Source organism: Notothenia rossii, assembly GCF_949606895.1.
Source record: "Notothenia rossii genome assembly, chromosome: 4".
Lineage (NCBI taxonomy): Eukaryota > Metazoa > Chordata > Actinopteri > Perciformes > Nototheniidae > Notothenia > Notothenia rossii.
The window spans coordinates 58224374-58249102 of NC_136902.1; the positions used below are offsets into that span (position 1 = coordinate 58224374).

General features: G+C 45.3%; 2 protein-coding genes across 4 annotated transcripts; one reads left to right on the forward strand and one right to left on the reverse strand.

The window, feature by feature from the left end:
* Positions 1–2668: 2668 nt before the first annotated feature.
* LOC307037940 (uncharacterized protein) lies at positions 2669–12317 on the forward strand. Of its 2 annotated transcripts, none has more exons than XM_079679172.1 (6): positions 2669–2798; positions 4370–4429; positions 9608–9686; positions 9863–10018; positions 10212–10304; positions 11390–12317. In XM_079679172.1, exons 2-6 carry the CDS (start codon positions 4404–4406, stop codon positions 11672–11674), a joined length of 639 nt encoding a protein of 212 aa, XP_079535298.1. In that variant the 5' UTR covers positions 2669–2798; positions 4370–4403; the 3' UTR covers positions 11675–12317. The 2 variants fall into 2 exon arrangements, with proteins under 2 accessions (XP_079535298.1, XP_079535297.1); XM_079679171.1 differs by lacking the exon at positions 9608–9686 and adding an exon at positions 3474–3589 and having other exon boundaries at positions 2700–2798.
* Positions 12318–13850: 1533 nt separating this feature from the next.
* On the reverse strand, positions 13851–24448 carry LOC307037942 (zinc finger protein 862-like). 2 transcript variants are annotated; one of them, XM_079679176.1, is made up of 4 exons: positions 24184–24448; positions 14363–14593; positions 14094–14246; positions 13851–14026 (listed from the first exon to the last, which is right to left on the reverse strand). In XM_079679176.1, exons 2-4 carry the CDS (start codon positions 14462–14464, stop codon positions 13868–13870), a joined length of 414 nt encoding a protein of 137 aa, XP_079535302.1. In that variant the 5' UTR covers positions 14465–14593; positions 24184–24448; the 3' UTR covers positions 13851–13867. The 2 variants fall into 2 exon arrangements, with proteins under 2 accessions (XP_079535302.1, XP_079535301.1); XM_079679175.1 differs by lacking the exon at positions 24184–24448 and having other exon boundaries at positions 14363–15430.
* Positions 24449–24729: the final 281 nt, after the last annotated feature.

Consider the following 24729-nt stretch of genomic DNA (forward strand, 5'->3'; position numbering starts at 1 on the left):
TCACTTTTTTTTGTATTGTATATGTTTCAAATGCAAGAAATAAGGATTCAACACACTACTCTGTTTAGAATACTAATTGGCAGATGCATACACTAGTTATCAGCATGAACGACACATGTTTTCATTGTCTGTTTATGTGAAATATGTAGAAGCCATCATTACATTGTAGACCAATGCATGATTAAATACAAAAAACAGCTTATATCATACATTCATAATTGTGTATTAGTTCTATCTTTATAGAGAACATTATACATTTAGAATCAGATTTTGAGACAGTGAGCGGCTGGGAAAGTCACACCGCCATGGGGCACAAACAGTTGCTGACGTGATGTTTTCTTCGCATTCTCAGGCATTCCATAAGGAGGGTCAGGAACTAACGCTTGGGACCACCAGTGTCCCCTCCATCCTCAGTGTGTCCCTCATCATCAGTGAACTTAACTGACATCTCATGAGATGGCACCTTTGAATCCGCAGATTGCTCCATCCCACACATTGGCTCTATTAATATTGAACCTGCTGCATTATTTGTTATTTTTGCAGAGAGTTCTGCAACAATGTCTTCCGCAGTCAGGTATTCTGTGCTGGGAAAGACAAAGTGATGTATTGTAATATTAAATGATGAAGCAAGTAATAAGATTTACAGTATAGAATAGAACAATTAAGTGGTAATAGTAACAATTAATACCTTTGCTCCATTTTGTCTTCTGGCTCAGACTGGCTATCAATAATGATAGGTGCATACACATTTGTGTAGTTGCTGCAGTGAGAAGACAGGTGAATAATTACTTTCAAATACATAATATATGCATGACAGTCATATTTACAAAAGGATGTCGATCCTCTTCCTGTTTTTTTTTTTTAATACATTGGATTCTAAACTGACAACAGTACTTTTGTCATACTCCTGCACAATCCTTGTAAACATTTGAAATGGATGCAACAAACAATATCTCCTTGAAAAATATTTGTGGGTGTTTTTTGTATCGTCTTCACTAAGATGTAAGATGTTGTGGGTATCATTTGGAAATGTCTCACACCTGCATACACACAAATGACTGACTGAAATAAAATAAATTCACTTTAAGAATAAATGCCACAATAAATCCAAACTGACCAAGGTACATTATATTGTTGACCGTCCTTTAACTCTCACATTAGGATTTACATTGGGGCACAATAAACCAACTCCTCTCTGCACCTATAATATATCTACAGTATATGATGTCAAGAGTTACATTTAGGTGCACAATGCTGTCTCTTGACTGGCACGCTCATTTACCAAACAAGCTAACGCTAGCTGCGTAAAGATGGCACTCTTTGTATCAAAACAAAACAAAACTGAGGTTACCTACTGTAACCCCAGTTTCTATGAGTAAATGGCGTAGTCCTCTAAGGCTATCGCTATTGGGTAATCCCCCTGCGCCCCCGCGCAGCACTGAAACACTTGTAGTCCACGCCCACCCGCAAGGTGGGCCCCACCCTCGGGCCTCCTTCCGGTATAAATAGGAAGGAGGCTCGACAATCTGCTCCCATACAAAATAACTTTTCTTTAGCTATTCGTAGAGCCAGTGGGGCCCAGCACTTAGAGGGCTGCGCCATTTACTCATAGAAGCTGGGGTTACAGTAGGTAACCTCAGTTCTATTTCGTATATGGCTTCGCCCTCTAAGGCTATCGCTATTGAGTTAAGGGCGAAGGATGATGTAGTCTGGGCCCCACTGGGTCCACCCGGCACTAGAAGCACAGACACACCTGCTAAATAACACCCCATGCCTGTTGTGCCATGCGTAATGGCGCATCACCGTCCCTGGAACATGGCAAAACATGCCTATCTTCCCTGACGGGGTGAAGGCTGGGAACAATACATACCAGCCGCTGTGAGAAAGTAGAGACGAAGGTCCCACCTTGCCCAGCGATCATAGAGGGGGAACAGCAGCTCTCTGCGTGTCAGACAGGTAGGAGAGCGCCCAGCTGGATCCCTGACGTCACTCACTCTGACCAGGCACTCCGTACAAAATGTGTCAGAGGAAAAAGGAACATCCCTCCTATAAGAGGGGAAAAGGGCCGCTCTCCGCGTGCCGAGAGGCAGGAGAGAGGCACACAGCTGGCTCCCTGACGTGAATCACTCCGACAGGACACCCAGGACAGGTTGTGTCAGAGAGGAATGGGAGACATCCCTCAAATAAAAATGAATAAATGAACAGGGGGAAGACCAAGATGCAGCAGTGCAAATATCTTCCACTCCACATTCCTCCGTGCAAAGCCGTGGAGGAGGAAATTCCTCTGGTGGAGTGTGCATTGATGTTCTCCGGGGGCTCCACCCCAGAGGAGACATATGCCCGTGACACAGTCTCACGCAGCCAGTGTGACAGCCGTTGTGTAGACAGAGGTTGCCCGATCGAGCGCTCTCTATAGTGCACAAACAGGCGCTGAGAACGGCGCAAGGCCGCCGTGCGCGCCCCAGACACACTCTAAGAAATGAAATATGCATGTTGTTTGCATTAATTGCTTTTTCTATGTTGAAACTACTAAGTAAATGCACTTTTAACAATTAAATCAAGAGACTTTAATTGCATTTATGTACAAATTCAACGTTTTGGGATTTCATTACCATGTTGTGTTGTATTTAAATGGTAAAGTTATTTAAAACGCGCTGATTGTCCCAAAGTGCTTGCCGTACTTTCTCAGCACATTCGCTGTACGACCGGGGACATGCGCCATTTGGATTCTCCGACTCTGAGATCTGGATGACAGAGCCGCATGTTATCACTCTCCTGTGCCATCCTGCTATTTTATGGTAAGTCTCTTAAATATGAACATATATTAAACACAAACGGTCCCTGAAATACAAAAGTTGATGTGTATTTTTGATTTCCCTGCTACCAACTGTATACTTTGATGATAGATTTTAAAAGCGGTGCAGCCTAGCTAACAGCTAGCTTAACGGCCACTTTTTAATAATGTTCCCTTGCACTTAAAAGTGTAAATATGTCACAAAAGAGGTGACATTTCAAGCGTTGTCTGTAGAAGTCTCAATCGTTATGTTTTTTTTAATGATTTTAGCTTGATGTGGTTATAATTAGTAATGTTAGCTTAACTTTTACCTTAAGACACGTTTTTTCCCTCTTTTTTAATTTTTTTTAAATGTGCTTGATTTAAAGATTTGAGAGCCTGGTTTTTGATTATAGTTTTTTTTTCATTTTGAGATACTATATGAACATTTGGGACACAAAATCACATAAAAACGGATTTTGAAAATGATATTATTTTTTATATAGGTAACACAAACATGCACAACGAAACCATTTGAAAGCTGGAAATATATACATGGGATGTCACTATGATAATGTGAACGTTTGATTGAGGTAGCATGAACCTATATACACATTTTATGAACAAATAACAGGTGTATCCATAGGCGTTTTTTCCTCCTTTCTCAAGTTCTGTCCGTTTGTCTGTCACTTTACTTCAGTCACCGTCTCCCGCCGTCTGTCTTCGTATATCTTCGCGTCTCTCTTCGGTTCCCGCCGTCCCTCTTCGTCTCGCTTCGTATCACTCCGTTTACCAGATTACCTCACCCCCTCCCTGGTAAATACATCCTGTTGAGCAGGATCTACAGTTTCTAGTATTTTCCGTTTCGTAAAATGATAAAATACGGCGAAGATATTAAAATATGTGCTTCCATTTTTCATACTTTTGAGTGTGCGACATTTTTTATTTGTATTAACTTTATATAATCGTATCTCCCTGTTTACTGGGTCTTTTTGCATGAAACAAAGACTGGCAAATAGTTTCAAGCCAGCACTTTCGACGGAAACAAACGGCATTGTTGTCCGGACTATTGTTTTTATGCGGCACCTGCTTGAACAGGTCATGTGATCTGATAACGCCAGCGTGACTGTCGACTCCATAGGACAGCCCTTAAATAGACACGGAATTCACCCGAAAACGTGTTTTTTTTGGGTGAATTAGACATTTTAATTTCTAATTCTAAGAAAACTCAGAATTTATAAATATCATATTGTTTTCCCTCTTATTGAAAGGTGTGTGTGTGTGTGTGTGTGTGTGTGTGTGTGTGTGTGTGTGTGTGTGTGTGTGTGTGTGTGTGTGTGTGTGTGTGTGTGTGTGTGTGTGTGTGTGTGTGTGTGTGTGTGTGTGTGTGTGTGTGTGTGTGTGTGTGTGTGTGTGTGTGTGTGTGTGTGTGTGTGTGTGTGATCAAAAAACAAAGTACATATTAAAGTAGGATTGATATAATAGGGTGATTCATGGTATAGGATAAGTCATACATGTTAAAACAGTACAATATACACATTTTAATTTTTGGCATTAAGTTCATTTTGTGACTAATTCTCCTACTTTGAATTTCAGATTTCCAAGTTGTTGAGGAGAGCCAAATGTATAGATGAAAGCCAGCGGCTCAAAAGTACAGTAAGTATCCTTCACGTCTCCAAATAAGTTGAAGGCTAAACGAGTAGGATTTGTCAGTTAAAAACAAACAATGTTCTAAGTTTGCTTCAGCTCAAAGCGCATGCCGTGTTTAAGATCAGTGGTGGAATGTAACCAACTACACTTACTCAATTCAGGGTGTCCGCGGGGTCTTAAAAAGTATTAAAAGTTGATAAATCAATTTAGCGAAAATTAAGGCTTTTAAAAAGTATTAAAAAGTATTAAATGGCATTTTCCAAGGTATTAAGAAGTCCCACAGCAACGACAACATGAAACACCCTTTAATTTACTGAAACGACATGTCGGGAAACCCCACAAGGCGGCCCCATGCATAGCGCGCCGTAAAATGCTGCTTATTATTTTAAGTTTCGTTGCCTTGCTCCGCTCTGTGTGTGTGGGGGGGGGGGGGAATAAACGACTACGGTAACGGGTCCCAAGGTGGGAAGACCGGCATACGCAACGCTCTGGGGGTCCAATGGCTCCGTGTGTAAGCCCTATATGATCATTTTCTGATAACGATGAAAGAGCCCGCCTCCCTCTCCCCACGTCTCCTGCTGCTGCTGGGCTGTCAGAAGAGGGGGAGGAAAAGAGAGGCAGTCACCGTTTATTAAATATTCTTATATTATTATACAGAGAACAGTCGTTATCAATTTGTTTTAAAGCTCAATAAATAACAAAGAAGACCTCTGACCGGCACTTTCCTAATTTTGTACGGAAGATTTAAACTTTAACGGACATGTTGACCGGCGGAACATTTTTTTTACGGAAACTGCCGCACGGTCCCCTCGTTCCTTGGAAAAGGCGGAGAGGTGGGTGTTTTTCATCTGCTGGTGGACTACCTGAGAGATATACAGCAGGAGAACACGCCGTCCACCGCGGAGAATAAACAGAAGGGCAACCATGGCAACCATGCTCCGGGGTCTTCTTCGCTGCTTTTGGTGTATTTCGGGAGGCAGCGGCGCCACTTACAGGCCTGACATATGTACTACAGCGTTTCCAGTGTTTCCAGCGGTCTAGTGTGAACGGACACGTGATGAATTGAATGCGTGTGAACGGAAGACTTTTTTGCGCTTGCGTATGCGTTTTACCGTATGCGTCCTTGTGGGGCCGGGGTCTAAGCCAAACTATATCCGGTCACAGAGATCTGCTATTTTAAAGTAAAGTCAACACATATCGACCCTAATATAGTCTATATTAAGAACGAGAAAAGTCTTAACATATATATTGTTTTTTGTAAACATATGACAAATGTGTGAGGGTGATGACGTCAGAGCGTCGTCCTATGTGACAGGGCTTAGCCCCGGACAGCCCCAGCCCAATTTAACCCCTGGGTATTTGTGAGGGAGCTCCTATATGGCATTACCCCGCTGAAGCTCACCAAAGTTTAATATATTTCATAATTCAAAGTTTTGTCAATTGTTTGTTTATTGGTCAAATACTGGTTTCTAATGGTTTCTGAGGAGTTTTACTGGAATGAAAGAGCACAGAGTACAGAAGCAACAAAGCAGCATACTGCATTAAACCTGACCTTCACAGAGAGGTTGAAGTTCATGTGGAAAGGAGGCTTCAGTAGTCTGTCTGCACTCTGTTTAGTTTTGCTATCTTACAATCAATATAGTAAATGTGAGGTAAAGTGTGTTGCCAATGTAACCGGTTAGAACTCAAAGTTGCGATGAGGTCTTAAAATGTATGGAAAGGGTCTTAAAAAAGGTCTTAAAAGGTATTAAATTTGACCTCAGGATTCCTGCATATACCCTGGTGTGCCACTTTCCCGTGTTATTCCGCTCCGGTAGCGAAAAGCTTGCCAGCCATTAACCCAGCTGTGTGACGTCACACGTGGCAAACACCAGCCTCGTCTGGATTGTTTGTTTTGTATCCTTCCGCTATTTTCGCTCAACATATGTGTAACCGGACCTCGCTAAACTTTTTTTATCTAACAATTCATGATGGGGAAGCGATGTGTAGTTGTGAGCTGTAAATGTTTCCTGATTGCTATAAACATTGATCATGGGTGCTGGAAGATTGTGCACAAAACTCGGGTCAGAATTAAGTTACTACAGGTGTTATGCCAGCTAGAGCTAAATGTCACCAGAGTACAGTGAACTTGCCTAGTGACTGAAATATATAAAAGTTGAAGTGAAATAAGTAAGGCCAAAAATGAATTATGTCTGAATATCTTTATTATTTTTACCACTTTTAATTATGTGTGGGCTCGCACATACCAAAATAGACTAATGTACACTGCAATAAAGATCAAATGATACAAGTGAAAAATTAACAAAAGAACCCTTTTTTATTTATCAAACAGTAAATTAATACAATCTTACAAACTTGTGATTTGGAAAATGTTGTTATATTTACATGTTTCTTTGGGAAAATAATATTGTAAATGATGTACTTTGTAAATTATTTACATCATGCGAAACCATTTTAACCAGTTCAGCTGCATGGCTTATGTCAAATTACAGATTTGGCCATTGAAATCCCTGATAGCGGCCTCCCGGTTCAGGGTAAGTCTTCCGTATCTCGGTTACAGCACATGCAGGCAGCGGGACTCTGATTTTTGGGCCGAGTACACCCCAGCACCAACGTACAAACAGTCGATAAGCTGTATATCGATACTTCCGAATGAAAAAAAAGTATACAGATTATAAATATATTTGGAGAAAAATAAAATGTTATGTAGTAGACTATTATGTAGCAATGGTTACAAATTGGCTTTTAACATGATATTTGTATTTTACTTGTACAAAATAAATATGAGGTTGTACATGACTGCTTGACAGAATCATAGACCTCTTATATATTTCCTCACATGTGTAGTTGTTTCTTTTCCCAAGCATAGATTGAACTTGCATACACAGAAAAAATAAAAGCCAAGCTGTTTTTGACTGCTTGAAAGAGTTTAATGGTATCTTTAAAAGTGTACCATATCTGTAGCGACTAAAAGTATTATATGAAAGCAAAGCTAATAGGCAGTTGGGTCAATCAATATTTACTTACTAGTGTAGTGGGCCATCAACTGCTCTGTGTTGTTGTTTGTATTGAAGATACGCTATTTTCAGTGTTCAAACACTGAGACAGCCTTCTCTAAAGCCTGGGTGGCTAATAATGCACCTTGGTTTCTCGTCCGTGTCTTCTATCTGGCAGAGTCCTGCACGGGTCTGATTTTCAAGACCCGCTCCCGCCCCGCACCCGTGACGTGCAATACCGAACCCGCCCCGCTTCCCGCACATATTGCCAATTAGTTCCGCGACCCGACCCGCCGGCACAAGATCCGCAACCCGACCCGAACCCGCATATATATAAGCAGTGAAAACGTGCAATTATTAACACACGCAGTTGCATATTTGGCTCAAAAAGCCTGGGATGTTGGTTATTTTCTCCATCTAGGATGACACCAAAAGCCTCCCAGACGTTGGATTTCGCTCTTGAGGAAGAGTTATTGAAAATGCTGTATTCTCCGCTATAGAGAGCTTCACCTCAGCCATTCAGAATGTGGTGCGCTCAGCAGCAGATAGATGCACTGCAGAGGTTATGATTATGCTCGGTCCCGCGGAGGAGAGGTCTGAGGATTTAAACATTAAACTAAATTATTATTGTTTAAATATATTTATTATGCAACACCCTTAACCCGACCCGCATCATCTTTGTTTTACCCAGAAGCGAACCCGGAAAAAAGCGTTTGAAAAAATACCACCCGCAAATCACCTTTTTTGCGGGTCACCCGTCGGGTACCCGCGGATACCCGACCCGATGCAGGACTCTGCTATCTGATCAGTAGGTTGCAAACTGTCTATTTGTTCCATCACCTGCCAGATCTCTGCAGCATACACATTCATCTGCAGTGGGCATGCTTTCACAGCATTGACATGTACACCTGAATATTGTACATAACATAAAAAAAAAACAATATCTGCCGGACGTGTGAGGAACAGATGACAAATTAAGATCGACATTTAGTGCAGGTCAAATTAAATAAAACAGAATTTACTATTCAGTATTGCCGACTCGAGTCTCGCCGGCTGCGGAATCCGCTTCTCTTTCACAAGTTTCTGCCTCGTTGTTCGATTGCTGGGCAGGAGGCTCGTACTTATAAGGCAAGATGCCTTGAAGTGAAAGGCTAGCTGGTTCACTCTCTACTTCTGTAACTGAATCCAGATAACCCACCGAATCTGAGCTTGAATGATCGCTGTCGCTGTCTGAAGTTGTCGCGTTGCTTGCCATTTGGACTGATTTGATCAAATGGCAATATTTGCCACGTGTGACGTCACCGCTCGTTCGGGAGTGATCGGGGGCGTACTCGGCAAACTTCGGAACCAACATCGGTTTTTAACGAATATGTCATTTAATTATGACCAAACTTTAAACATTTTTATTTATTTTTATTCTGGTGATATCTAAACTAAATGTTAAAAAACACCTGTGTTAGATGTATTACATGGCCTTTAAGGTAATTTACCTACCAAATAGCGCTGGCACTGACACTGGCCCACACCATACTGCTTCACTTCGAGCATTAGAGGACAATTCTTAATTTTCATCAGCAGCAGACACAGAAATATTGTCCTCCCCTGAATCTGCAGCCTCAGGGTCATCCCTTAGATCACAGCCATGGCCCAACATCTTTCCGATACCTCAGTTCAATTATGAGGTAGAGGTTCAGCTACAGATGGCCAGTCATGCTTTTCAGAACTCTGGCACTCTCCTGTCTCCAAGCACCAAACTAAAGTCTGATATTCTAGATGGTTTGGCATCAGAAATGATCAAGTTCAAAGTGTATCCATCAAGTGCAGACTTTGATGATGTGGCCCTGGCTCTGATAAAAAAGCATCCTTGTTTAAAGGAGCAAGGATCTGTGTCTGGTTACTACGGGTGGAAAATTTGCCTAAAATACAAAATGGCTAACTACCGGACCCGACTGCGGAATATTGGCTGCACAGAGTTGAGCATAAATGCTATGAAAGAAAATCGTGGTACAACCCAAGGTCCAAACCAGGTGAAGAAGCCACGGAAAGCTGAGGTCAATTACTGTCCTGATTATCCTGTAGGCGAAACCAAAGACAGCCTTGAAGAAGAAAGACAAGCACTTTTAATCGAGGTGAAAAAGAAGAACAGTCAGCTGATCAAAACTAAAATGGAAAAAACCTTTTCCTATAGACGACAAGAAATCCTTCAGGATATGCCATTCATCACAGAGTTCGGAGAGAGATGGCCAGCTCTGTTTTCAGAGAGCGAGGTGATTTTTTAAATATCTTAATTTTTGTATAAGAGAAGAACCTCAGCTGAAATTCTTTGTTTGGTTTACAGCAGTAGATGAACTCCTGTCCTTTCTGCTATGACACTTGATGGATACTATTATAGATGCAACAGCTTTAAACAACACATTTTAACCTGTATCACAATGTGTTGCAGGTAAACGCAGAATTCACCCGCATCACCACCGTTCCGCTGCTGTCTACCTTCATGTCGCAACTGGATCGCCATTCAGCTCAGCTGATGAAGGTTTTTAAAAAGGAGGGGGAAACAGCAGGACGCAATTTGGGCCTGATCATGGCAGCCATGGACAAGGTATGTAGTTGTATTAAATGGTGTAGTTTGGGCACTGCAACACCACATTCTCTTTATCTCTCTCTCTTGTTGTCCCTCTCATATAAATATATTTTAACCTCTCTGACCCCCTTTCTTTGACTTTCCAAAAATCAGCACACAAGCATAATCAGTATTCTTGTGTGAAGATTTTGAAAATGTGTTTGTCCCTCAGGATCCCATGGTTGAAACACGACGGGACTGTGTCCTTAAAGTGCTCTGCGTTTACCTGAATGAAAGTTCCGAGAACTTCATAAAGGGATATTTGGTAAGTTGAAACATAGCCAAACACATCATTATTCACTTTTATTTAGGTAAATCATAACACAATAATACATGATAATGTCATTTTCCATGTATAAATCAACTGCATGAAACACCTAGTTTTGAAATCCTTTGCTTATTTAAAATAAGATGTACCTTTTATTATTAATCCCGTGGGAAAATTCAGGAGTTTAAATTATATACAGGTAGTAATTGTCAAAACAAACTGTTAAAACAGAAAATGAATTAAATGAACATATATCAATTTTTGAATCCGGATTGTTAAATACATTTGCATTTTTGCGTGCAGTTACTAATCCCGGTTAAAGCCGTTGTGCAAACAGTACACGTTTTATGTGCTTCTGCGACATAGTGACCTCCCTTTGTCGTGCAAGTAAAATCTTGCACTTATATTTTCTAGGGCTCCAACACATTTAACATGATTGGCTAAGTGGTGGGACATATCTAAGCTGTTGACCAATTACAACAGAGCCACCAAGCTAACCAATCAGAGCTTTTTGAACATTAAAGCATGGAGACATGTCACAGTAGAGACACTACATACTGATATACACCTGAACATCATCAGCAGGAGAGGAATATTTAAAGTAGAGGCACTCCATACTGATATACACCTGAACATCAGCAGGAGAGGAATCTTTAAAGTAGAGACACTACATACTGATATACACCTGAACATCAGCAGGAGAGGACTCTTTAAAGTAGAGACACTACATACTGATATACACCTGAACATCAGCAGGAGAGGACTCTTTAAAGTAGAGACACTACATACTGATATACACCTGAACATCAGCAGGAGAGGACTCTTTAAAGTAGAAACACTACATAATAATTTGAACCTGAACATTTGCATAATATGTTCTCTTTAAATTAAAAGCAAAAATAACTACTTAAATCATTGAATTTGTTTTTTATTCAAAGTATTTGCTGCTACTTTGGTTATATTGTTCATGTACATTTACATCTACATGTATTTATTTACAATGGATCCAACAAAAGGATTTGTGTGTCAGGGCTAGTTCTCATACTGATAATCATGAATACTATGTTCTAATCTCACTTTAGGATGTTGAACTTGCAACGACACCAATGGAGCCAATGGTATTGGGAATCTATCTCGTGAAACACGAAGAAGCAGAGCCCGGGGAACCACTTGTGGATGTTGGCGTCATTATCGAGGGTGTTGGAGTGCTGCGAGATCTGAAGTACTTGGCAAATGGATGGGCAGTACTGCTTGGACTGATTTACAGCCTCAATCTGAGCTACCCCAAGGAAATGAAACAAACATTTGAATTCATTCAAAAAGTTTTGATGGGGTTGGATGGCAACAGACTGTCAACCAAGGTGTAGGTTCTGAAAAACCGATTACAAGAGTAATCCCAAGGACAGCAATCATACGGGGGGAATAAATAGTTAAAAAAATCAGCAGGGCTTTGTTGTCCGCAGCTGAACAGCCAGCACACAGAGATGGAGTATGACAGCAAGCTCTCGATGGTCGCCCGGTAGAAGGACACCAGCAGCTTCTTGTTCAGTCTGTTCCTCCGAAGCACCCTCAGGAAGTGTAGTCGCTGCTGGGTCTTCTTAACTGCTGAAGTTACTTGTTACTTGTTCATGTGTATAAAAGGCTTCTCATCACTGTTAAATTCAGCAGCTGTTTTTAGGCAAAGAGTTTCAAAGTATTAATATTTATGTACCTACCACCAAAAGGTTGTTGGAGTTAAGTGTTTTTTGTTGTGTTTTTTTTATGGCGAATGTTGTGTCTAAAATGAAAATGTGGGCCTTCTTAACTGCTGAAGTTACTTGTTACTTGTTCATGTGTATAAAAGGCTTCTCATCACTGTTAAATTCAGTAGCTGTTTTTAGGCAAAGAGTTTCAAAGTATTAATATTTATGTACCTACCACCAACAGGCTGTTGGAGTTAAGTGTTTTTGTTGTTGTGGCAAATGTTGTGTCTAAAATGAAAATGTTAAATAAAGTGAGGAATTAAAAATACTGAGTTGTAGTCATTTGAATTACTTATAAGCAATTTGGATTAAATTATGTTAAGTGCAAACAACACAATCCTACAACATAAATGGAACTAATTTGTCTTAAGTAACTATAACCTAACTGTGTTAGGTAAATCAATGTAAACTTTAAGCAAATACAACATAATTGTGTTAAGTAAAAACAACAATTTAAGTAAATTCAACATAACTGTGTTAAGCAAATACAACATAACTGTATGATGTAGCATTTAATTAAGATGCTTTGGTAATATTTACTTAAATGCAAGAAGTAATTATTAGTTTACTAATCTGTTTCCTATTTAATTAGCCTTGTTACGTGCAACCGGTTGACATAACTAGATTAAGTAAATCTAATATTTATTTTCTTTGAGTGCAGATGAGATGAGATATGGCTCCTTCCTCCGATTTATGAGGAGGCGGAAAAAACCCATCCAGGGTGATCACCCTTGACCTGAAAGAGCTTGTGATGACCTTTGGCATAAAGGCTGGGTTAGGGCGTGACACAGCCGAACTGCCATCTCCTTGGATCCGGAGGCATGACGGAGCCAAAGAGAGAGCAGACAAATCACTCACCCTTTTCGCTGATGTTAGAGCCAAAAGCAGTACTACTTTGGCGGATAACATTTTAAGGGGAACCTGCTCTAACGGTTCAAATGGGGCTTTGCTTAGTGCTCGTAACACCAAAGCCAAATCCCACTGAGGCGCCAGTGCGCGTGATAACGGTCTGAGTCTTCGTACTCCTCGCAGAAAACATTTCGTCAGGGGGTGACTGAACAACGTCCCTGCTCCGAAACCCACGTGACAAGATGATATGGCAGCCGCATATACCTTGATTGTGTTGAAAGCCAAATTCCTGTCCAACAACAGCTGGAGGAATGACAGCACGTGAGGCAGGGGGCACGTAATGGGGTCCAGGCTTCTTTCTACACACCAATACTGGAACGCTGCCCACTTGGCTGTGTAGGACGCTCTGGTAGACGCGGCCCTGGCTCCCTGAATGGTACTATAACATCTTGAGAGAGACCCAACCCCTCTAAGTGTTCCCGTTCAGGGGCCATGCCCATAAGTGCTGGCCTATCACTGGGTGACTGGTGATCGCTCCCTGCACCTGCGAGAGAGCGTCCCCGCTCCACGGAATTTCCCACCGCCTGCCTGACAGCGTACGCTGTAGGCATGGAAACCAGGAAGCGCCCGTGTGCTCCGGGGCAATTAGGATCACTGACAGCCGCTCTTCCTGCACTCGGTCCAGGAACCGAGGGATCAGTGGGACTGTGGGAAAGCGTACAACAGTCCCCTGGGCCATGGACGATGTGCGAACACGCTGACAGGGAGAACCCAGTGTTTCCCACAGATCTGAAATATACTTGGGGGGGAAGGTGCCAGGGGGGGGGGCTGCGAGCGGAGCGCGGTGCGAGCGGACCGCGGGGCGGGCTTTGTGACGTGCAACACATGTGACAAACAACAGGTTTTAACAACATGTTTATTCATTAACTTTACATTACTGTATGGCAATATTCATTTTGTACAAAGATGTCACTGTTTGTCAGAGCACTTAATCCGTCTGGGTTTGTTGAAGAACAGCTCCAACGCCTGTGTGTATGGGAATGCCTCTGGTGCTGTTCCACTGACTGCTATCCGCATACATGCAGCCAGGTGCTCCCCTTTCAGTCGGTTTCTCATGTCAGTTTTCACCTGTAAAACAGACAGTTTGTTTTAAATGAACTATACAGAATGACATGCAACAGGGAATGACACTTACCCTGTTCATCGTAGAAAAATCCCTCTCGCAGTTTACACTGGAGACAGGGATGACCAACCCCGCTGAAGAGAGAAGGCTGAGGTTTGGGTATATTTCTGCCCATTCGTCCTTCTCACTGGCCAGGAGCTGCATGATCTCAGCTTGTGTCTTGTCCTTCAGAGATTAGCCAAGGCAGGGCAAATGAGTATACAGTATAATTGAAACATTTACAGATGTCAAAACAAGCAATTCTAACCGTCAAGTTCATATTAATTTAGGTATTTACCAACCTTAAATGTTCCTTCAAGAACATGCTGCTTGTAGGAGGTCCACTCTTGGATAACTGTGGCATCCTGCCCTGGGATGAATTTGTTGGCAAGGGTCTGCAACATTTAAATGTTGGTTACACCATTGGAGGTAACTGCCTTTGGACCCAGGACACTGAAGGCCCCCAGCACTTCAATATGCTGGAACCTGCTCTCAATGTTGCTCTCCAGGCTGCAGATGTAAGGTTTGAGGACCTGGAATGATATTATACATTTTTCAGTTCAAGGAAAATAAATTAACCTTAGTGTCCGCGTCTTCTAAATTAACGTCGTCTTCTCCGTTTCTCGTTTCCCTCCACGCGATGGCAGCACGAACAGGAGGTGTCGAGCGAGGGATCATACACTAGTTAATCGATCGCAGAGCGAACAGGGGGGATTATTGTCCCCTAGTTAATCAACCGCAGAGTGAACAGGCACAGGAGACGTAGAGCGAGGGGTCATTGTCCATTAGTTAATCACTCGCAGATGGCGTCGCTCGCGGACGGATAAAAAAAGGTCCGAAATATACTTGGGCGGGCCTTAATATACCTGGGCGGCCCGCCCAAGTATTAACATTGTGTGGGAAACACTGAAACCAGAGGGCGCATTGCGCGTTCCCACGTGCGGCGAACAGAACCACCTCCGCCCTCCTGAGCCGGCTCCAAACCTGGGCGATCAGCTCGGGATGTAAGCTCCAGTCCCCCTGGTGAGGACCTCCTCTGGACATGAGGTCTGCCCCTTTGTTCAATTTGCCGGGCACATACATTGCTCTGATGGAGAGCAAGTGTGCGCGCGCCCAGATCAACAGCCGCCTGGCTGCGCTGAGCGTACTCCGCCCTGGCAATTGATGTAGGCTGCCGCGGCTCTGTTGTCTGTGCGATACATACATGCTGATTCTGCAGCAACGGGGCAAAATGCTGAATTACTCTCCGTACGGAGAGCAATTCCATCACATTTATGTGGGGGGACATTTGAGCCAGCCACTGTCCCCCCACTGCCTGCGACATACACGTTCCTCCCCACCCTGAGAGAGATGTGTCTGTGAACACCGAGATGTGTGACGTAACTCTGCCCAGGGCCACACCCGCTGACAGGACGTGGGCACTTTTCCAATAGGTTAAGTCTGAACTCACGGAAAGAGGGATGGCCACCATGCGCCTCTTCTGTCACACGGGGTCGATGCGTAGGTGAATAAACCACCTCTGGAGTCTCCTCATGTGAAGGAGACCCAGAGAAATCACCACGTGACCGGCTGCCATCATGCCGAGCAGCTGCATCACGGAGAGGGCTGTCACCACGCTGCGGGGTGTGACGCGTCGAAGGAGGGCTGTCAGTGTCTCCACTCTCTGCCGTGAGAGTCGCGCTCTCATGTGGGCTGAGTTCAATTCCACACCCAGGTAAACAATACTCTGGGAGGGAAGAGGACAGCTCTTTTTCCAGTTTATTATGAAACCCAGCTTTGACAGATGCGATATGAGCTGTACCGTCTTGTACGACTCTATATATATATATCCCTTAGGTCGCTGGTTTGTTTACAAGTCCAACCTAGCCGGTCTCACCACGGCTCTCCCAGATCTGGTTCTAGGGGTAGGTGGCAGATCTTGCGCACTAGGCGATACGCTGCTCTGGCACACCTCCTGAATGCTGCTCCGCTGCATCTCTGCTGCTCTGCTCTGATGAGGAGTACATGGGGATGAGATGATGGCGATTACGCCGGACTGTCCCATGAGGTCCCTCAAGAATGTAGGAGCGCGGCGTGTTGTGAGTGACCAATAACCGTTCCACTCGCTTTCTGATCCGTGACCCGAACCTCTTTTCCCGGTGCAAGCCTCTCAAGACCTCTCACTCGATGACGCAGGTTGTACCGCTGTGCATCCTTTATTCTCCTCTCTCTTTCTCGCAGAACTACAGCCTCGGCGTCGGGAAGAGCAGGATCCAGCAGCGCTGGTAATGTTGGCACCGTCGCGCGAAGCCCCCTCCCCATGAGAAGTTGCGCAGGGCTATACCCGTTCTGTAGTGGGGTGGTTCTGTAAGCCAGCAGAGCCAGATATGGGTCTGCTGCTTTCTTAAGGAGACTCTTCACAGTCTTTACAGCCCGTTCTGCCTCACCGTTGCTCTGTGGATATTTCGGGCTGCTGGTGACGTGTTTAAATCCATACGACTCTGCAAACTCTTCAAATGCCCTTCCCGAGAACTGCGGCCCGTTGTCTGACACCAGCGTCTCAGGTATACCATGTCCTGCGAAGATAGATTTGAGATGGTGGATTACATCTGTTGATTTTGTGGGTGTCAGCAAAGCCATTTCCACATACCTTGATGCATAATCCACTACCAGCAGATATGACTTGCTTCCCAGCATAAACAAGTCAGCACCCAGTTTCTGCCATGGTCGGCCTGGATATTGTGTTGGCATCAGCGGCTCTTTGGGGTTTTGTCTCTCCTTGCTGCATGTTCTGCAGTTGAGAACCAACTCATTTAGCTGCTGGCTCAGGCTTTACCCTGGCACATGCGTAATTGAGTAGGAATAACGCATCAGGCGCATCCGGAAACGTTGAATCCTAGGGGGAAGCGTATCCAATGCCTGAGACCCCAGGAGACTCAGAAGAGGTTTATCATCTGTTTCCAGCTCAAAGTGTCTGCCGATGAGAAAGTTGCAAAACCTTTCACACGCCCAGGTTAAGCCTAAAGCTTCGTTTTCTACCTGTGCGTATCTCTGCTCTGTCTGTGTGAGAGAACGTGACATATAGGCTACCGGTCTCCAATCCTCTTCCCATTTCTGCAGAAGCACTCCCAAAGCCGTATGATGATGCGTCTGCTGAGACTTTGGTTTCTCTGTTTGTGTCATACATGGCTAGCACTGGTGGAGATATCAGAGAGTCCTTCAGATCTTGGAAGGCTCTGGCCTGATCGATGCCCCACAGCCAGCAGTTCTTCTTGGAGAGCAGGTCTCGAAGTGGCTTGTCTCGCTCCGCTAGCTGCGGTATGAACTTCCCCAGCTGGTTGACCATGCCTAGAAAGCTCCTCAGCTCACTCACATTTTTCGGCTCTTCCATTTTCCTTACAGCCTCTGTCTTGCTCGGGTCTGGGCTAATGCCGCTAGCAGTGATCACATGGCCCAAGTATGTCACCTCCTGTTTGGATATGTCGCACTTTTCCACATTCAGGGTGATTCCTGCCTTTTGGATCTTCTCCAGCACAGCATACAGACGAGCGTCGTGCTACTCCTGTGTTTGGCCCCACACCAATACATCGTCCATGTGACAGACAACCCCCTCTAGTCCCTCAGTTACCTCAGTTGTCATCCTGTTTTGGAAATGCTCAGGGGCTGAGGCTATGCCGAAAGGTAGCCGATTGAAGTGGTATCGGCCAAAGGGTGTGATGAACGTTGTGTACTTGGCTGAGCCTTTTGTTAGAGGTATTTGCCAAAACCCCATGTTTGCATCCAACTTGCTGAATATTTTGGCTCCAGCCAGCTTTCCCAGTGTTTCTTCCACTGAAGGTAGAATGTACTTTTCTCGACACACAGACTCGTTCAGTTTTGTTAGATCCACACATATACGAACAGCCCCTGTCTTTTTAGACGCCACCACCATGCCAGCGCACCAATCTGTAGGCTCCTCCACTCTTCTGATCACCCCCAGGTCTTCCATGCGGGACAGTTCCTCTTTGACTTTGTCCATCAGTGGCAGTGGAATCCTTCTAGGCATCTTCAGAGAAAACGGTTGGGCCCCTGGTTTCATCTTAATGGCATATGGCTGCCGCACCTCTCCAAGACCGCTGCATACTGTTGGGTAATTAGTCTTTAGCGTGTCCAGAGTGACGTTGTCTAGTCGTGCCACTAGCTTCAGCGCTACACTGGCAGGCCTCCCGAGCAATGCTGTTTGCCATCGTCGAATGACATACACATCCTCCATAAGTTCTCTCTCTCCTTTCTTCAGCAGCATACTAGCAAAGCCCACTACGTCTAAAGGATTTTTCCCTGGACCCCAAAGTGGCTTCCTTGGCTTTTGAAGAGTTGGTGGAGCTTTGTGCTTATAGACCTCCTTAAACACGGAGTGAGGAATGACTGTCCCATCCACGGATCATTGTCGGCCTCAATGCTGCCTAAGAGCAAGCTTTCCTCTTCTTCATTAATCTCATGCACGCTTTTAGCTGCTTTACACAAACACATATAATGTCCCATTTTCCCACATGCATGGCATTTTACATCCTTGGCTGGACACTCAGTCTTTACATGTGAAGGAGAACAACCAGAGGTATTACACTTTGCATCATTACCCTTGTTGTACTGTGGCTTGGCTTGGTAGCTATTAGCAGATTGAGCTTTATTTTTAGCATATTTGCTACTGCTCTTAAACACTCTGTCCACTAATTTAGCGTCACTTGCCTCAGTTCTATTGTCACCTCGCAGAGAAGATTGTTGCTGCTTAGCCTCTTCACTCTGCCGAGCCATGCTAATGGCTTTTCCCAAGATAAGGTCTGAGTCCAGTCGCATCCGTTCAGACAGCCGCTTATCCATCAATCCGACAACAAGCCTGTCTCGAATGAGTTCATCATGAAGCACGCCGTAGCTAATGCTCCGCTAGTGCGTATAGAGCCGTGACGAACGAGTGCACTGGTTCACCTTCTCCCTGGCTGCGCATATTAAACTTTGCTCGCTCACATATGACATTTTTCTTGACAACAAAGAAGCCTTGTAAGCCCTCCCTGACACCTTGGTAAGTGTCTCTCTGAGCCGCCGTGAGAGTCAATCCACGTAAAATATCACCTGCTTCATCTCCCATGCAGTATATTAATGAGTTGACTTGATTCTCTTCTGAGCTACTGTTCAGATTACTTGCCAGGCAAAATCTCTCGAACCGCCGTATCCATTTGGCCCATTCCTGCGGTCTTGAAAAGTCGAAAGGCTCCGGTGGCTGGATGCTAAACGTAGCACTTGGTCCCGCCGCGGGTCGCGCTGCATCTCCGTTAGCATGTTCGTCTGCCATGTCCCTTTTCTTCTTTTCACCGTCTATTGGCTCCAAACAATACTTTTTTTTTCGGTCTCACTCCACGTAATGTCGACAGGACTTCTGACACCATGTCGTGTTATTCAATAATACACGTGAGTTCAACTGTCACAATTACGTGTCCTTTTATTGGTAGCTCACATGCTCGTACAACCCTAGCTCACATGCTGGTCCCATCCCCCATCCCCTGCCTATGACGTCACTGACCCGTGCCCGTAGGGCTTCACTACTATAGGCTAACAAACACACACAGCGAACTACAGGGTGTACACTCTGCTGATCAGCCTGCTCATCCATCTGTCCACGAGACACACGCGCTGTCACTCTGAGAAACACTGAGAGCGGGCGCACATGCTCGAGATGTGTTCCGGTCGTCATGACGACGAGCCACGCCAGAGCCCTCGCCGCCGCTGCCCTTGAGGCAACCCAAGTTGGGCCTAGAGCGAAAGGGCTGTGAGGGAGCCTCCACACGCTGCGTTTCACTCCGACTCTCATAATGAGGCGCGTACACGCTCAGAGGATGAGTGGAGGTGTGTGCAGTGACGTCCACATGAGGCATTACCACGGCGATCATGGGCTTATTGTGACCGTGTGTAGGTGGCGTATCTCGTACAGAGGAATGCCGCGAGCTCTGTGGTTTAATAACCGAAAAGTTATAACCACCAGGCCTCAGCAGCGAACCCTGCTGCCTACTAATCAACAGATTGGAGGCAGCTGGCTTAGTTACCGAGCTCTGCAGCTTCGATAGATTAAAACCTGCAGGCTTTTGTAACGAACCCTGCTGGCTATTAACCGATATAGGCAGCTGCTTCACCCAGAGTGGGGGATATGTGAGACACATTTGATACTGATGACTCAGACAAAAAGTTGGAAAATTAGCTTTCTTTCTCTTTATTTCCCTCACAATCCCCCCCAAACCGTCAAGACCGGCTCTGCTTCCTCGGCGGCTCTCGTGGAGCAGACGACGAGCGGGAATACCTCACTCCCCGTTGAGGGGGGGGGAGAGGCGCGGGACGGTGCCCCTGCCGCCGCCGACGGACGAGTCTGATGCCTCGGCTGCGGTTGCTGTGGGCGTTTCTCCGCCTGCCGCTGTGGCCGGGTTGGCCGCTGCTGCTGCTGCGGGCGCTGGTGCCGCTGAGACTTCACCGCAAGCTGGAGCCAGCCAACGTGCTAGGAACTGGGTTCCAAACAGACCGTCCGGGCAGATCGGAGCATCCAGCAAAACCTTCCTGGCTGGCTCTGTGACAGCCGCCTGTTGCAGCCAGAGGTGGTGCTGGATCTGCGTCATCCACGCAGCGATCCTCGCCTGGGAGACAGCCACAGACGCGCACAGCATGAGCGCCGTGCTGGCCGCCTTGCCAATCTCCTCCGCTTCCTCTGGTGCCAAGGTGGCGGATCGCTCCAGGCACTCGGCTCCAGGGACATGCTGCCGTCCATGTGCTCCTGGACGGGCCAATCGTCCTCCTCGGCCGCAGCAGCTAGAGCGTCCGCTCTTCGCTTCCTGTCGGCACCACCGAGTTGGACAGCAACGCCATGTTGTTTGCCGCCGCCGCCGCCTGAAACGCACACTGGTGACCCCGGTCAGCCTGGCGGGCGACATACTGGTCCTTGGGGGAGGCCAACGTAGGGCGCCGTCCGGCGATCAAGTTGGCCTGCCTAACCCCGAAGAACGCCGTCAGGCCCGGGTCCAGAGCGGGGGTGGTTGGGAAACCATCCTCCGTGAATCCATCCACCTTAGTGAAGGGAACAAAGGTGGCCACCGGAGCACTCAGGGTCCTTGGGTTCACCGCCGCCCCCTCCTGGTACCTCCTAATGGCAGGGAAGCGCGGCCAGACCGGATCACTCCTGCCCGTCTGAACCCGGGAAAAAACTCCGGCCATGTCGTCCAGAGCCACCCTCTCCCGACCTAGGGGAACAGGGAGACTTCTGCAGGCGGCCGCCTTGCCGATGATCTCCGGCAGCTCCACCATGATGCCACCTAACGCCGGCAGCGCCGTGGCAACGGAGAAGGGGACCGCGTGCTCGGCCGCCACACCAGCACCCGCTCCGACTCAGTCTCCCCCGTCCGGGGGAGAGGGGGGAGGGGAGAGCCTCATGGTGACCCATGGAGGGAGACGGGGTAGGAGTCGTCCGACTCCTGCCTGGCATTCGGCTCCAGGAACATGCTGCCGTCCATGTGCTCCTGGACGGGCCAATCGTCCTCCTCGGCCGCAGCAGCTAGAGCGTCCGCTCTTCGCTTCCTGTCGGCGGCTGTCCGCGTGCTCTGGCCCCAGGCAGGATTCGCGCATTGCGTGCTGGTCATAGCTCATGATATATCCCGAGCCACACGAGGGACAATCACGGACGCAGTTGTTGCTCATGATGATTTTCAATTTCTGTGCTTAAGTAACTGTGCTGGTTTGCTGAAGAAAAGAGGGAGCAGATTGTCGGGCCTCCTTCCTATTTATACTGGAAAGAGGCCCGAGGGTAGGGCCCACCTTGCGGGTGGGCGTGGACTACAAGTGTTTCAGTGCTGCGCAGGGACGCGGGGGGATTACCCAATAGCGATAGCCTTAGAGGGCGAAGCCATATACGAAATAGAACTTACCTTCTTATATATTGACTTTGATTCCTCCGGCTTCAATTTGCATTACTCTCGTTCGTTCTCTCTACGTCTGGTCAGACATCAAACTTTTCCACGTAACGCGCCCCCTAGAGGCCTGGAGCACTGTGTGTTTTGGGGTTTATATGTGTTTTTGACTTTGCAGCGTTTTTCTGTTGAGTTTGTTTTCGGGGATTTTGTGTTGTATTTAATTTGCATCATTTCTGTAAATGCAGCGTTTTTTGGTTGTATTTGTTTTCAGGATTTGTTTGTTTTTCATTTCAGGATTTGCAGCTGTTTCCTGCTGTATGAGTTTTTGGCCGTTGTTCCGCGTTTGCACCGGCCGGCCAACGTAGGTAAGAGATAGATTTAAACTTGGCTCAGTGTTCACTTATACAATTAATGCATCTTAACATCATGATATCTACACGCTCAAACATATTATTTGCACACAATGATTAATCTCAACCGCTGTCATCCTTACACAAGCATAAACACTTTCGGAGCTCCCGCTAACCCCCTCTCTTTTCAGGTGGAGCCGAGTACCCAACCAGCATCTTGCCAGACGACATTCCAATTAATACGGTTTAATCATTTAATAAATACTACATCAATAACTGGTATAAATTATATAAAAATGTGCATATATGCAATGCCAAACTGTGCAAATCACCCTAATAAAGTGCAAACTGTTCACTATTAAAGTGCTGAGTGACATTATTACTGTGCAAAAGGAAGTTGTTATATAAAGTGCAAACCCACATGTGCAATATTACAAGAGCCCAAAGCCGTCAGTCCATAGTAACAAAGTTACCTTACACAAGGGGACGCAGTATAGTCCACGGCCCCGAGAAACGAGCACGGGTTAAAGTAAAGCTGAAGCCACAAGCAAACTTATACTAGTAGCTTAAGTTAGAAATCTATTCCAGCAGCTAATAAAGCTGTATAATTTGGCCACTCTATAGTAGTTTAGATTCCATCAAAAACGCTGAATACATACATTACATGACAGTAAGACTCCTTCTGTTTTAATTGGGTGGTAGAATATCAAATGAGACACTTTTTTTTTCTTTAGCAGTTTGACTAGCAACAACAACCAACTATAGCTATAAAGCAAACAGCAGCATATTTAACATAAATCTTCTGAGACTATGATGAAACTGAATCTCATAAAATACCTAAACTCGGATGACTGTACAGAAAAAAAAGACAAAAGATAGGAAAGAAAAAAGGCTTCTGAGTCCCTCCGGTCAGGCTCTGGTGGCTCTGGCCTTACTCTGGTCACATAACCGATACTGGGGAATGTGAAGGGCAGAGAGGTTGCAGGGCACCTGAAGTCAGAAAGAGAAAGCCACCTCCCCTCCCCTCCGGAAAATAACACAGGCCCCCTGTGTTCACTCACTGGGAACGGAAACTCCCTGAGATTTCTTACCTGCAAACGGCAAGTTATCTCAATCCAAATCTAAACCACGGCAACATTCTTTCTGAATCAAAGTTTCAGAACCATAATGAGTTCTTATGTTCCTGGGGCCGTATTCACAAAGCATTTTATCTTACCGCTAGGAGTGCTCCTAACTACCGCTAAAACATTTTACGTAGGACTTTTTTCTTAAAAGTTATTCACAAAGTCGCTGAGACCTACTCATACTAAGGATAAATCACTAAGAGTGACGCGCCGTTGCTATGGATTACGTCGATTCTCGTGCATGAGTTTAGAAGCGGTCAGTACGGTGATTGGTTGTTCAGAGCAGGCGGTCTCGGTGAAACTCCTCCGCAACATCCCACAAACGAGCCCACTAAATCACCGAAAAACAAGGAAATAGCCTAGGCTAGAAATGTATTCCTATCAAATAGTTATGGACAGTGCAGTTAGCAGAATACATGCATGATGACAAGTTTGTGCAGACCAAGATAATGATGTTGTATATGCACGTTAAAGAGAGAGAGCAAACAATAAAAATACGTAAATTGCATTAAATCAAGGAGGCAATTAAAAGCACCCTGCAAACTATTATCCAATGAGCATATTTCCAGCACTTAAACACTTTCAATAACAGCCCATACCGCCGTTCAAATCCCCCTATCATGATGAATGAAAACAATCTGCGTGTTGATGGAATGTACTTTCTTTCTATTGACGAACACATCCTCATCTTTTGATGGCGCAATTATTTTTATTTGCGTCCCGTCAATAGCACCGACCACACCGGGCATACCTGCAATTGCCATGAAGTTGGCTTTGATCCTGTGTAGTTGTTGATTGTCCAAAGGAAACCGGATAAACTGTTGGATGATATGTGGTCTAGAGAGCGCGCTGATGGTTTGGTTTATGCCACGGCTGACTGATGGTTGATATTCCTAAATCGTCGGCATTGCAAAGTTGCATTTTCCCTGTTGCTAAATATCGTAGTGTTGCCAAACATTTTATTTCCGGACTAATCGGGTTATTCCTGTTAGTCGGGGATGTTATTGCATCCCGCACTAATTGCTGACACACACACACACACACACACACACACACACACACACACATCTGGATGGTTTCAATTGTTGTCAGGCCATCATATGCTTCAGGGGTGAAAAGACATCAAACATTATGAAAAGGTTTCCGTTTCCTAATGTTTCATTGTATTTTATAGGTTTTTATTAGGGGTGCACCGAATGGGAAATTCTTGGCCGAAACCGATACCGAAAATAGGAAACGGTTGGCCGAAAACCGAATGCCGAAAATGATTAATAGAAATATATATATATATATATAT

Bases quoted from the DNA above. Each gene is read 5' to 3' on its own strand.
- LOC307037940 (XM_079679171.1), top strand. From the start codon at position 2,762: ATGTTATCACTCTCCTGTGCCATCCTGCTATTTTATG. The intron at 2,799-3,473 runs GTAAGTCTCTTA...ACTTTACTTCAG, and splicing joins TGCCATCCTGCTATTTTATG to TCACCGTCTCCCGCCGTCTG. The intron at 10,305-11,389 runs GTAAGTTGAAAC...ATCTCACTTTAG, and splicing joins ACTTCATAAAGGGATATTTG to GATGTTGAACTTGCAACGAC.
- LOC307037942 (XM_079679176.1), bottom strand. From the start codon at position 14,464: ATGTTGCAGACCCTTGCCAACAAATTCATCCCAGGGCAGGATGCCACA. The intron at 14,247-14,362 runs GTTGGTAAATAC...TAATCTCTGAAG, and splicing joins TTCTTGAAGGAACATTTAAG to GACAAGACACAAGCTGAGAT. The intron at 14,027-14,093 runs GTAAGTGTCATT...TCTGTTTTACAG, and splicing joins ATTTTTCTACGATGAACAGG to GTGAAAACTGACATGAGAAA.